The sequence below is a fragment of the Mirounga leonina genome, unplaced genomic scaffold, assembly GCF_011800145.1.
Source record: "Mirounga leonina isolate KUSES-001 unplaced genomic scaffold, KU_Mleo_1.0 Mir_91, whole genome shotgun sequence".
In the NCBI taxonomy this organism is placed as follows: domain Eukaryota; kingdom Metazoa; phylum Chordata; class Mammalia; order Carnivora; family Phocidae; genus Mirounga; species Mirounga leonina.
The window spans coordinates 21,884,445-21,899,149 of record NW_023270839.1 but is presented as its reverse complement, the minus strand read 5'-3'; the positions used below and the strand labels follow the sequence as shown (position 1 = coordinate 21,899,149).

The 14,705-nt window shown below is 45.5% G+C and overlaps 1 protein-coding gene across 3 annotated transcripts in view; it reads right to left on the bottom strand.

Annotated features, from left to right (window-relative positions):
- SQOR (sulfide quinone oxidoreductase) overlaps positions 1-14,705 on the bottom strand; it is a 50,645-nt gene that overhangs the window by 21,487 nt on the left and 14,453 nt on the right. Inside the window, exons 1-3 of one of the 3 annotated variants that reach the window (XM_034994550.1) lie at positions 13,094-13,111; positions 7,753-8,003; positions 4,844-5,014 (exon numbers count right to left, since the gene is read on the bottom strand). In XM_034994550.1, coding sequence (XP_034850441.1) covers positions 4,844-5,014; positions 7,753-7,986 — 405 coding nt within the window. In that variant the 5' untranslated portion in view covers positions 7,987-8,003; positions 13,094-13,111. Of the gene's footprint in view, positions 1-4,843; positions 5,015-7,752; positions 8,004-8,267; positions 8,495-13,093; positions 13,112-14,705 lie in introns of those variants that run through there. The other 2 variants (XM_034994551.1, XM_034994549.1) reach the window with 2 other exon arrangements.

The following is a 14,705-nucleotide window of genomic DNA, read 5'->3' as shown; positions in this document are numbered from 1 at the left end:
ACAATGTTCATTAATTTATGCAAGGTAGAAAAAGCTCCCTAGGGACATGTTATCAAATTAAAACCTTGAACTTAAATGAAGCCATCATGGATAATGGCTAGGAAAAAAAAAAAATACTAACTGGATGACAGAATCATAAATCCACAAGATCCAGGCAAGTTGGTAAGATGAACTAAAGCCAACAAGATGACATCTCCCATGAGTTGGTATAAGCAGATTTCTGAGATCTGGCTATAGCAGACTTTTGCTTAATAAAATCTTGGAAGAAAGTCCTGCCAGTTTACACCAACTTCTTCCCCAGCCCTAAAACAAGACACTGCAAGTTTCCTAAGAGTCTGAGCCCTAGGTGTCTAAGCAAGCTCAGACGTGAGAACACCTACCAGTGCCTCTCATTCTCAAGAGAGGAGACAAGTTATGATTCTTGAGATGCGCACGGGCCCAACCGCAGAGGGCTCTAAACTATACGTATAATATGAAGGGGTCTAATCAGGAGGCAGGCACTGCTGTACCAAAGAGGTGATATATATTGTCAGAGACAGGTGTCCTGGCTCCAGGAACAGTGGACTGGCAAGGGAAATGAGCCCCAAAGCTCAATCTTCCATTTAATACTGTCTGCTCTCTTGGAGATGCTAGAGAAAATAAGTTCATCAACAGGGATAAATAACTTTTAAGTATTTGATATATACATATATATATATATCCTAATTTATTATATATATTCTAATCCATTACATATGTCCATATATTAGATATGGATGGAGAAAGCCTGACTTGACACTGGGTCATGTGAAAAAAGACCCAGAAATTTGAATTGACCTCAACCCCAGCATGAATCAGCATTGTGCTAATGGTTGCTAAAAAAAGGCAAATGCTAACTTAGGCTATTATCCAGTTGTGGGAGAGAATAGCATCACTCTATTCTGGGCCATTCTGTAAAATTGCCTACTCTCCTGGGCAACCTCTTTCATGGGGGAACCAACAGGGCAGATGATGTCCACAGCAGGGCAGAGAGAACAGCGAGGGCACTGGAGACCATGCTGGAGAACAGGAGAAAGTGCTGAGGAAAGTGAAGACAGGGCACAAGTCTACCTGAAGACTAGATTTACACAGACAATAAGAGCCATCTTCAAATAGCTGAAGGGTTCCTCCACAGAAACGAAAAGATACTCTTGGCCATGCTACAGGACAAAACAAGGAACAAAAAAGGCATTAAGGCCAAAACCACCCTGGGGGCCCAAGAAAGAATGAAAGAGGCTACAGAAAAGTGGATTCTGACTCAGCAGAGGCAGAACTTTCATATGACCCGTCTGTCTAAAGCCTGGAGTGCGACAGCTTGCTGTCAGAGAACTCCTTGACCCTGGGACCAACCCATTTTAAATTCAATCCCTGTCCCCACATGGCCCAATTCCAATTACTCTGCTCTATTTATTTTCATTAATACTCATCACCTTCTGGGGCGCCTGGGTGGCTCAGCTGTTAAGCATCTGCCTTTGGCTCAGGTCATGATCCCAGGGTCTTGGCCCCGCATTGGGCTCCCTGCTCCGCGGGAAGCCTGCTTCTCCCTCTCCCACTCCCCCTGCTTATGTTCCCTCTCTCACTGTGTCTCTCTCTGTCAAATAAATAAAATCTTTAAAAATAAATAATAAAATTTAGGGCGCCTGGGTGGTTCAGTTGGTTAAGCGACTGCCTTCGGCTCAGTTCATGATCCTGGAGTCCCGGGATCGAGTCCCGCATCGGGCTCCCTGCTGGGCAGGGAACCTGCTTCTCCCTCTGCCCCTCCCCCCCTCTCATGTGCTCTCTCTCATTCTCTCTCTCTGAAATAAATAAATAAAATCTTTAAAAAAATAAAAATAATAAATAATAAAATTTAAAAAAAACTCATCGCCTTCTAACACACTATGTAATTTACTTATTATGTCTATTAGTTATTGTATGCCCTCCCCTGCTTGAAATAAAAATCCAGAAAAGTAAGGATTTTTGTTTCTTTTTGTTCACTCATATATTCCTAAAACTGTATCTAGTTTATAGAAGACACTTAATAGGGGCACCAGGCTGGCTCAGTCAGTAGAGCATGCAACTCTTGATCTCTGGGTCATGAGTTCGACCCATGTGGGCATAGAGCTTACTTTAAATTTTCTTTTTTTTTTTTTTGAGAGAGAGAGAGAGAGAGCGCGCGTGCGTGTGTTGGGGGGGGGCCAGCAGAGGGAGAGGGAGAGAGAATCTCAAGCAGGCTCCACACTCAGCTCAGAGCCCGACCTGGAGCTCTGAAATCAAGACTGGGAGGCTCAACCAACTGAGCCACCCAGGCGCCCCTAGAGCTTACTTTAAAAAAGAAAAAAGGAGGGGCATCTGGGTGGCTCAGTTGGTTCAGCATCTGCCTTTGGCTCAGGTCATGATCTCAGGGTCCTCAGATGGAGCCCCACGTCAGGTTCCCTGCTCGGCTGGGAGCCTCCTTCTCCCTCTGCTGTTCCCCCTGCTTGTTGTGCACACACACTCTCTCTCTTTCAAATAAAAATATTTATGTATTTGAGAGGGACAGAAGAGAGCATGAGCAGGGAGGAGAGGGAGAGGCAGGCTCCTGCTGAGCAAGGAGCCCGACATGGGGCTCAATTCCAGGATCCTGGGATCATGACCTGAACCAAAGGCAGATGCTTAACCAACTGAGCCACCCAGGTGCCCCAATAAATAAAATCTTTAAAAAAAAAAAAAAAGGAAAGAAAGAAGGAGGGGTGCCTGGGTGGCTCAGTTGGTTGAGCGTCTGCCTTCAGCTTGGGTCATGATCCTGGGGTCCTGGGATCAAGCCCCGCATCGGGCTCCCTGTTCATCAGGGGGGCCTGCTTCTTCCTCTCCCTCTGCCCCTGCTCGTGCGCTCTCTCTCTTGCTCACTCTATCTCTCAAATAAAAAAATAAAATCTTTAAAATAAATAAATAAATAAAAAGGGAAGGAAGGAAAGAAGGGAGGGAGGGAAGGAAAGAAGAAGAAAGGGAGAAAGAGAAAGGAAGGGAGGGAGGATGGATGGAAGGAAGAAAGGAAGAAGAAAGAAGGAAAGAAAGGAAAGAGGATGCTTAATAAATATTTGTGAGAAGAGGAAGGAAGGCAGGCAGACAGGTAAGCCAGCTAGAGAGCCAAGGATCATGAATGCTGTAAGGCAGGTACTCCTGATCAAGGTTTAGAAAAAGGCTACAAAGAACCTCTAAATTTGGGTGCCTGGGTGGCTCAGCATGTTAAGCATCTGCCTTCTGCTCAGGTCATGATCTCAGGGTCTGGGATTGAGCCCCAGGTGGGGCTCTCTGCTCAACAGAGGGTCTGCTTCTCCCTCTCTTTGCCCCTCCCCACCGACTGTACTCTCTCTCTCACAAATAAATAGAACCTTTTTTAAAAAAAAAAAAAAAGAAGAAGCTCTAAACTCAATGAAATTAAATGCAAAATGTAATCATCTCAGGATCCTGAGATGGAGCCCTGAGATGGAGCCCCAAATGGGCTCTGTGCTCAGCAGGGAGTCTGCTTGGGACTCTCTCCCTCTTCCTCTGCCCCTCCCCCTGTGTGTGTGCACATGCTCTCTCTCTCTAAAATAAATAAAATATTTTATTTAAAAAAATGGTGTGTATATGCATTTTCTAGATAAGGCTTTTATCAGGTGCTCAGAAAGATCCATGACCCAAGGAAGAGTTACAAATGCTTGTAGCCAATGAGTCCCTGTTTAGAGGAAGGGGTTGGACTTGAAAACCTTTCAGATCCCCCACCAACTCCGAGATTCTACAGTTCTGTGAAAATGCCTGCCACATGGGGCGCCTGGGTGGCTCAGTCATTAAGCGTCTGCCTTCGGCTCAGGTCATGATCCCAGAGTCCTGGGATCAAGCCCTGCATCGGGCTCCCTGCGGGAAGCCTGCTTCTCCCTCTCCCACTCCCCCTGCTTGTGTTCCCTCTCTTGCTGTGTCTCTCTCTGTCAAATAAATAAATAAAGTCTTTAAAAAAAAAAGAAAAGAAAAAAGAAAATGCCTGCCACAGTGCTGGGCTCAGCGGCAGACAAGAGGACATGACACTGCAGATGGCTTCTGAGCCTGTCATCTCCCCCTCCTGCTCTCATCCCTACGGGGGCTTTGATCTCTGGGTGATAGGAGCAGACTTCTAAATGGTACTGAGCAGTTGAGAGTCTCAAGCTCCAGGAACAGAAATTCTCCTTAGCCCTCGTACAATGGGGACTCACACTGTCCCTTACAACTCCGGCATAGTGCCCCCTGGCATAACTGGAATGGATATTTTCCAATGTCTTCCTCAGGGAGCTCAACTGTCCGGGAGAGAAGCCAGCTGTTTCAAAGGTAAAAGGAGGGAAGCGCTGCTATTTTAACATATAGTGGTAGTATTTGTTGAATAAACCATTCAGATGCAAGATACCATACCAAGCGATTGAGCAACAGTTCAATAAATACGTGTCTTCGTTGTTCATTTATTCATCACTCACTCCTTCCATCTATCCCATCCTCCATCCACACACACTTTTTTTTTTTTTTTAAGATTTTATTTATTTATTCATGAGAGACAGAGAGAGAGAGAGGCAGAGGCAGAGGGAGAAGCAGGCTCCCCGCAGAGCAGGGAGCCCAATGCGGGACTCGATCCCAGGACCCTGGGATCATGACCCGAGCCGAAGGCAGACGCTTAACCGACTGAGCCACCCAGGCGTCCCCACCACACACTTTCCACCTCATGAAATATCAACACACACACACCCATGCACACACACGCATATATGTTGCTCTCTCTCCGTGCAGCTATCCAGTTTGATAATGGCTGTGCATTAACACGAGCCCTGACTGACTAAAGCCGAAGGACCCCGACGCTTACCTCCTTGCCATTGTCTGTGTGGATGCAGTTCTTGTCTGGGTTCAGCTCAACCACTCTAGCTTTGATCCATTCTACACCAGATGGTACCACACTCGCAGTGGGACGGCCAGATGAGGATAACGGCTTGGCACCAGCACCCACCAGCGTCCAGATTGGCTGGTAGAAATGTCTCTGAGAAACGAAGTATTTGGAGGTCCGTTTCAATTTGAGACAGATCAAGAGAGTCATAGTTAAAGGCACATGAGCTAGACTCTCAGTTATCCCTCCCAATCCTTGAAGCTCATGTAGAAAAGCCTTAGGAGGTTAGTCTCCCCCTCGCCCACACCTACTGGCGCCTCCCATTATGTTAAGCTCTGAAGGGCAGTCACCTAACACAAGAATTCTGCCAAAATCGTGCCAAAAAAGCCATCAACTACCTTTCGTGAGCATTATATTATTTGTTCCTCAAAGCTGATTTGATGCTTAACATGTACATGTTATGTGTGTGTGTGTGTGTGTATATGTATATATATATATACATATATATACACACACACATATTATGGATACATTTATGTGCACAGACATAAAGAAAAATTAAGCCTGGCAGCCTAAATATGGTTCCTTAGAACCATCTGGAGACTACGGTAAGTCTGGAAAGTTTACAAGCACTTTTGAAGAGTCTCAAAACTTCTTGAATTTCCAACGGTGCTTCCCAAACCCACGGAGGACTGCAGACATTCCCTACTGGCCCTAGTACCCTCTCCTTTCCTTTCTCAGAGGTTTTATACCTGAAGCCAGTAGGCACCAGATCCTACCCCATGATGCCAAATATCCACTATTTTCTAGAATTATCTTGCTTCAGATGGTCCTCACTTGAACTAAGTTAGTTTTGAAAGTTCTAGACTCATGGGCAAAGGGCAGATTGATCTAACAGCCTCCGAGAATCCCAATACACTCATGGAATGGCCTGGGGGATCAAGAATTTCTCAACACTGCCAAAATGGCTCAAACTGGCTGGACAGAATTGCCAGCCACAGAGATGTTAAAAAGGATACGAAAAATGGCTTTGCAATGTCTGTACAGCCAATAATGGAGGTGATCAAAGAGAAGGAAGGCAGAGGTCTCCAGTGGTGAGAACTCATTGATTTCAAATCCATCTTGAACAGAAAAAGGAATAAAAATACAACCTCAGATTCTCTTTTAGACTACAAACAAGCATCAGCTCCACCAATCACTAAACCAGACACAGGAGAGCAAGTACCAAATACCTGAGCCCCTAGCAGCACCTTTGAAAGGCTTCCATCCTGCACTTCCTCACGGGGGAGGACAGCCATAACTCTGGCCTCCCAAATTGTGCCCAGTGCTTCAGAAGAGCCCTTCTCATTACCAAGACTACCCCAGTGGGAGACCTGCCCATGGGTTAGCTACAACACACCATAGGCCCCTGATGGAGCTCTCAGACCAGTGTCATTTAAAACACTGAGGCACCTGGGTGGCTCAGTGAGTTAAGCATCTGCCTTGGGCTTGGGTCATGATCCCAGGGTCCTGGGATGGAGCCCCATGTCTGGCTCCCTGCTCTGACTCCCTGCTCAACAGGGAGCCTGCTTCTCCCTCTCCCTCAATCCCTCCTCACTGCTCGTGCTCTCTCTCTCTCTCTCTCTCTTTCCCTCTCTCTCTCTCAAATAAATAAAATCTTTTTAAAAAATTAAAAATTAAAAAAAATAAAATGCTGACCCTAAATTAGTCACTTTAAAAAGGAAAATGATCGAGAACATACTGTCTCAGATCACAGCATATCAGTCTGAGACTGCAGCTAAGCCCCGGGCAACCTCATGGGGGGCTGGGTAGACTTCTTGAAAAGGAATGTGCTTTTCTTGACCTGCCCTCCCCACCAAACAGGCACTGGATCCATTTTGCTTCCCTCCCAAGGACACAGTTTCCAACTGGTACACACCTAGTTCCTCAGGAAACATCAGTCAAACCACCAAAAATCTGGAATATTTTTTCTGAAGCTACTGGATCATCTTAAAATGTTTGCATGAAATAGTGTCTTACACACACTTCCCAGCTTCCTCCCTGGTGTCTCTACCTTTTTCTGCTTTATAATCTGTTTATAATCCCTTGTACTTCAATTTCTCAATCCCACTAACACCTTTCCCAGAGGCCTCCCTGCCCCTCAACTCATCACCCATTCTCCAGACTAGAAGAGAGAAAGGAAAATATAATGGCCATTGATCTTCCTCTGGACACTAGGTTGGAATTGGGAGGTCTTTTGGGGCTGAACTGTCTCTCCCCAAAAGATACGCTGAAGTTTTCACCCCAGTACCTGTGAATATGATCTTATTTGGAAATAGGGTCTTCACAGATGTAATCAAGTTAAGATGAAGTCATGCTGGATTAGAGTGGGCCCTAAATCCAATGACTGGTGTCCTTATAAGAAGGTCATATGAAAACACTAGAGACACACAGAAAGAAGGCCATGTGAAGACAGAGGCAGAGATGGGACTGACGCCAGCTATAAGCCTAGAAACACCGAAGATTGTCCACAACCACCAAAGCTAGGAGAGAGGCATGGGACAGATTCCTTCTCTTCTCCACAGCTTTCAGAGGGAGCATGACCCTGCTAACACCTTGGCTTTGGACTTCTAGCCTCCACAACTGTGAAAGAATAAACCTACTGTTTTAAGCCACACAGTTGGTGATAATTTGTTATGGCAGCCCTAAGAAACTAACACAGAGAACATAAAAGCCTGAGATCTGTCCCCTCCCCCGCCCCCCCCTACCTTCTCCCAATCCTTTTTGTGCCCAGGAGAAGCACTAACCTGGAAACATGACAGCAACAGGGCCTGACAGCCATCCACACTCTACCCCCTAACACACATGTGCACCTGCACACAGACGCAAGCACTCAAAAGGGGGAGACTTACCTCACTGGGCTCAACAATGGCCACATTTTCTGCACCCACTCTCCTCTTCATGCGGGCAGCCATGGTGATCCCACCGCTGCCCCCACCCAGCACCAGCACTTCATAGTGGTGTTTGGCTGCAAGGCTGGCCCCCGTGTGCAGCTGAAGGGGGCTAGCCTGCTGAGTGCCCAGCCTGAGGAAGCAGGCAAAGAGCCGGGCTCGAGGGCCAGACACCACAGTGGCCAGTGGGGTCATCTTCAGGCTGGATCAGGCTAGAAAGGAACAGACAAGGCTATGAGTAAGTAGGGACCACTGTGGGGCCAAAGAATTTTCTTTCAGGGAGGAAGGGGAGGCTGGCATCTGACCAGCTCTAGTTGGTTCCCACCATCTGCTCTCAAGACCATCTTCCCATCTGGCTGTGGTCAAAAGTCTCCTGGGAATACCACTGATAGCTAACAATGGGCTAAGCTTTCCATTTCTCTCATCTTCCCTCTTTCAGGACACCTCGGACTCTGTTTGAACTAGGTAGGCCTCACCTTTTAAGTTCTAATTATTTGCCCATACTTATCCTTGTCCATCCATAAATCTAGGGCATCCTGTGCTTTATCCAGCTGCCATCCATTTTCCTCTCAGGCACAATCCCTGTTTCTTTGACTTTTTAGTCCATCAAAGATGTAGGAGTCCACAGACAGACACCTGTACAATTCCTTGCCGTTAAGGGCACCTAAGAGACCTTGATCAAACAGAAACATTCCTAAGAAACCCACCTTCTGCAACTCAAAGCTCAGACCAAAGTAACTGGGGCCTTGGCCGCACTTAGAGCCTCCTGGCTCTGCTCACCCACAGACATGCAATGTAATCACATCAGCGAAAGCCCTCCACACCCTTGGTAATTTCAACCAGAAGATAAAAAGGCCATAAAAGGAGCCCTGCCCAGTATCGTAAAGTTATGTTTTATGTAAAGAATCTGCACATACTGCCGGTTGGTCTTTTATTATGTCCAATTCAGTAAACAATCTCCCCTTCACAGTTCCTCCCAGAGACGTACTTTACCTTTAGGAAAATGTGTTTCTGTGCCGAGCAGTTAGTGCTTTGCCAGTGAGAAAGTGAGGGCTTCTCGGGACCTGGCCCTGGCTTCACCCCATCTATAGAACGGGCCTCACACCTTGCGTACCATCTACATGCATAACTTGAAGGGCCCGGACTCAAAATATCACCCTCTCTGGGTATTGCACTGTCCCAAATTCCACCAGCAAGTTCAGTCCTTTGGGTTCAACAGTGCTCCAGGGAACCCTTTACTAAAATGTGGGTACCCAGTTGGGGCATAACACTTCTAGCTGCTAAGATCACGAACTTCTTCATGGAAACACTTTAATTATATGATTTTCTCCCCAACTAAAGAAGAGGAAGGCTACATGAGGGGATTAAACAAAGCCAAGAGGGGAAAAGGATGTGGAAGGAAGCAAGAAAGGCCCTGGAGGAGGAAGGAATGACCTAGTGGGAAGGAGGAGGAGCTGAAGGTTGATTTTTATTAGAATTAACTATTCCGGGGTTTTGGCACCCCCAACAACTTCCTCAATATCTCAGCTCGGAGGAGCGAGGTGGGGAGGGCCGGGGGGAGGGGGGGGAGTGTGGATTTGGGCGCCTACAGTAAGTGGGGCAGGCTCATAAATTGTAGCCACAAGTTTAAAATCGGTTCAACCCTTCTAGAAAATAACATTTTTCATCTGTTGACCCTGTGTTTCCATTTCTGAGATTCCAGGCTAAGGAAATAATTTCTAAAGCTAAAGAAAAAAATCCTTTACAAAGATATTTCTCACATATTCATTCCTAATATGGTGAACCTTCAGTTAACTGGTTTGTGGATTGGATCTGATTAAATCCTGGTTACAGAAAAAAAACCACAGGCTCCACACTGGCCAGGGAAAGCTCAGGTCCCAGACTGTTTTAACCAATAATATTTCATGACAGATTCAATTTAACATGGTGCAGAGGAGCAGGAATAGCAGTCTAAATGTCAAAACATCGGGGGAAAGGTTAAGTATGGTTATACATGATAATGGGTGATTTTGATTTCTTCTGCTTTTCTATGTTTCATAAAATGTCACCTATATACATATATTAATGTTGTGATAAAATCTTTATTTTGATAAGTAACATGTATTAAGTCCTTTACATAAGCATTCAATTTGTGAGTTGGATGCCATTATCATCCCCATTTTACAGATGATAAAATCAAGCCAGGGAGCAGTTAAGTGACTTAAAGACCATATAGCCCGTAAGTGGTGGGCTATGAATTGAATCCCAGGCACTTTGGTGCCAGAGCCTCTACTCTAAACCACCGTACTCTACTATCTCTGTGATCTTTATCAACAACAGCAAAACACTGCCTATGTGATAATGTTAAATGAAAAAAATCCAGATATATTTTCTACACTTCCCAGAAAAGGGAAAACTATTTTTTTATGGTACTGACACCTAACTGTTAATGTTTTGATATAACTATAATTGATTTTTCCTCTACTTTGCGTGTGCTTTTCTCAAGTTTTCTTTAATGAACTCTAGATTTTACATTTTGAAAATCACTCAATTTGATTTTTTTTTAAATGATTGAGGAGTGGAGAAAAAGCACCAAGTAGGATGTTGCTGTTTCGTGGGGAGAGAAGATTTTTTTCTTTTTAAGATTTATTTATTTATTTGAGAGAGAGAGAGTGAGCATGTGAGTGGGGAGAGGGGGAGGGAGAATCTCAAGCAGACTTCCTGCTGAGCATGGAGACCGATGTGGGGCTTGATCCCAAGACCATGAGATCGTGACCCGAGCTGAAATCAAGAGTCAGAAGCTTGGGGCGCCTGGGTGGCTCAATTGGTTAGGCGGCTACCTTCAGCTCAGGTCATGATCCCAGGGTCCTAGGATCGAGCCCTGCATCGGGCTCCCTACTCTGCGGGAAGCCTGCTTCTCCCTCTCCTTCTGCCCCTCCCCCCACTCATGTGCTTGCTCTCTCTCTCTCAAATAAATAAATAAAATCTTTAAAAAAAAAGAAAAAAGTCAGAAGCTTAACCAACTGAGCCACCCAGGCGCCCCAGGAAAGAAGATATTTTATGGTGAACAGATAGCCTTTTCATATTATTCACAAAATGACAGAATCACCACAAAACTCTTCACTTCCCAGAAAAGGGAAACCATTTTTTCACGGCCTTGACCCTACATCTTAAACCTCCCTGGAGAGGGTTAAACAATGATGATCTAGAAGGAGGCCTGGCTAAGTTTCTGGCTTCTAGCCACTCCATCTAAGGTTATTTAACCTCCTAGTTCCCTTCCAGCCTAACACACCATGGTTTCTCTTTTGAAAGAGGAAGAGTTTACACAAATATTTCCCTCATTCAGCCAAGACGGCTAGCTCTGTTCAATTTCAGCAGCTACCCGTAGCCTGTTTCTGGATTCAGTATTTATAAACACAAAGGCCTCTCAATTTCATTAATAACAGTTATCAAACAGAATGTCCTGAGGATTGAATTCAATAAAAACCCCTGAAGGAGATGCTGAGAGCTTCTGAGTTCGTCACACATGTTAGGAGGGTGAAGCTCTGTATCCCCCACCCCGACCCATACCTATGCTCTCTTCAATGTGGCTGTTTCCGAGTTGTAATAAACTTTATAACAAACTGGTAAGCATAAGTAAAGTGTTTCCTGAGTTCTGTGCGTCATTCTAGTGAATTATCAAGCCTAAAGGGGGAGATCATGAGAACCTCCAAATATGTAGTCAGCCAGGTAAAAGTCTGGGCACCCTGGGACAGCGTTTACAGATGACATCTGAAGTGGGGGCAGTCTTGTGGGGCTGAGCCCTTAACCTGTGGGGTCTGATTTAACTCTGGGAGTTAACTCTGGAATTTAATTGTTGGACCCCCACTTGGTGTCAGAGAACTAGTTGATGTTGGAAAAACCATATATTTGCTGTTAGGATGTTAGAAGTGGTGTCAGAAAATATTACTCAGGAACCAATAAGAATTTCTGACATTGACCTAAACCAAGTCTATAGCAACAACCAAAAAAAAAAAAAAAAAAAAAAAACCACAACAACAATGAAAGGAAGCAGCAGTCTCACAATCTTAACCAGAAGGCAAACAGAAAAAGAAAGGCCAGACTTAACCCTGAAGTCGGCAGAAAAGAAACAGAATATTTCTGCCAACCAAATAACGAGGAAGCATAAATCTAATATGACTTCTTAGTCTCTCAAGAAGATAGCTTAGGGGTGCCTGAGTGGCTCAGTCGGTTAAGCGTCTGCCTTCGGCTCAGGTCATGATCCCGGGGTCCTGGGATGGAGCCCCACATTGGGCTCCCTGCTCTGCGGGAAGCCTGCTTCTCCTTCTCCCATTCCCCCTGCTTGTGTTCCCTCTCTCACTGTGTCTCTCTCTGTCAAAAAAAATAAATAAAATCTTAAAAAAAAAAAAAAAGCCTAAAACATATTTACTTATCAGGTTAAGAAAGAAGAATTAACTACCAATGAGGGGCACCTGGGTGGCTCAGTCGGTTAAGCACCCGATTCTTGATTTCGGCTCAGATCATGATCTCAGGGTCGTGAGATCAAGCCCTGTGATCTCCGTGCTAGGTGTGGAACCTGCCCTCCATCTCTCTCTGCCCCTCCCACCCCTAGGGGGAAAACAAGAATTAACTACCAATGATACATAAGAACGCAGCCACTTTATATTCTTACAAGGTGAAACATACACACTTTTAAAAAATAAATAAGGCAAATTTAACTTTAACAGGTGCATGTAATACATTTTATAATTAAATAATTTGATTCTAGGGGCGCCTGGGTGGCTCAGTTGGTTAAGCGACTGCCTTCGGCTCAGGTCATGATCTCAGGATCCTGGATCAAGCCCTGCATGGGGCTCCCTGCTCGGCGGGAAGCCTGCTTCTCCCTCTCCCACTCCCCAAAATCTCCCCAATCTCATGCCACGTGACATGCCACTCACTGGGTGTCAGCTAGGACACCTAGCTGAGTTCAAACACAGCTGGCCTCTAAGTAAGGATTATTCGGAGCATTCTTTTTTTAAAGATTTTATTTGAGAGACAGAACACAAATGGGGATTAGGGGCAGAGGCAGAGGGAGAAGCAGACATCCCCCCTCCCCCCAGATGAGCAGGGAGCCCGATGCTGGGACGTGGGGCTCAATCCCAGGACCCTGGGATCATGACCTGAGCCGAAGGCAGACACTGAACCGACTGAGCCACCCAGATGCCCCTATTGAGAGCATTCTTAATGAAAGATCCATTAGACCAGCAAGACTTGTAGTTAACCTCTCAACTACTTCTGCTCTTTCGGAAACAGTGGGTCTTTGTATGGTTCACAATTGTTTTACCTCAAGCCAACACCGGGCAGGGTCCTTCTTGCTTCAGGTTTCAGTAACCCCAAAGCCAACTTTTAACTTGTCAGCTTTGTAGAACACTTCCAAAATCAAAGCGAAAAACAGATAAAGAACAGCCTCCAGCTCTGGCCACCCGCTCTGTTCCTCCCACCCGGGCTCTCGGCCCCGGCTTCCCTGGGCCAAGCTTACTCGGAGCTGCTTTGTCCTGATGGTCTGAATGCCTGTGGGTCCCAGTCTCTGAGACGCAAGTGAGCCTTATCCACACAGTACAGGTGGGGCTTTCCCCCAGTACCCAGGTGGTGAGACTCCTGAAAGGCTCCTCCTCCTCCACATGCTCCTCCCCCTTGGGCTTTCCAGGCTTATTTACTTAAATCGGCCCTATAGCTGTCATCAGTTACATCTCAACCAGATTACTTCCAGAAGACAGGATTTGATAGGAAAAAGTAGGGAGAAACTGTCATAATGTTAACAGCTACATTTACTGAGCATTTACTAGTTGTACTTTACTTACTCTCTCTCAGAGACTCCTGACAATAGCTTTGTAAAAGGGATGTTAGTATCCCCATTTTGCAGATGAGAAAAGTGACGTTTGGTATAAGGTTAGAGAACTTTCCTAAGGTTACATCACTAATTTAAGCAGCAGAGTTGAATTCAAACTGACTCCTCAATTGAGTTCTCACAGTGTTAGACCTAAAAGATAATTGAGGGAAAATGCCTACTGGCTGAATTTTATTGACATTCAAATTTAAAGTAACTTCTGCCCCATGGAGTGGAGTGGGAGGGAATCTACAAATTGAGAGAAAAAAATAAAAAACATTACGTTTCTTGGGGAAGGGTGAGATACAATAATAGCATTGATATAATTTTTGAAGAGCCCTTATCTTTTAGAAATACATATTGGGATTCTTACAGCTGAAATGATTTGGAATTTGCTTGAAAATACAACAGGGAGGTAGAGTAGGTAGGAGTTTAGAAGACACAAGATTGACCATGAATTGATATAAGGGCATTCCCCGTGGTAGTGAACTTTTGTATAAACTGAAAAGTTTCCACAATAAAAAAAATGAATGACACAACAAAAAACAAAAATCAAACACCAGTGAGTCGGCGTGGGCAGTGGCTTTGCTCTTTAGTCACCGAAATGGTAAGTTGTGGGCATATTTCAAGTAATAGCAAGATAATAGAGATACAAGGAATAGCACCACAATTATGATCATACTTCCCTCCTGTGTGCACAGATCTGTGCAACTCACAGGGCCCACACCTGAGCCCCCACTGGAGGTAGTGATACCGCTTTACAAGTAGGCAAACCGAGGCTCAGAGAGGCAAGGTGACCTTCCAAAGGTCACACAATGAGTCAGCAGCAAGACTGGAGCCACAGTGAGTCCTCTATGTGAACAGCAACTTTTTCTGAATGCCCCCTGGGGCAACGATGCAGGCACTCACAGGAGCTTGCAAGTCAGAGAGGGACCTGCACCCAGCTCCAGATCTTGGGACAGCCTCTTTGCTGGGCTGGGCGGGGCAGGGCAGAAGATTCCTACAACCCCAAGTGGCCCCATGTGCCACCTCCCAGAGAGTCAGGACTCAAGGCAAGGACAGATCCAGG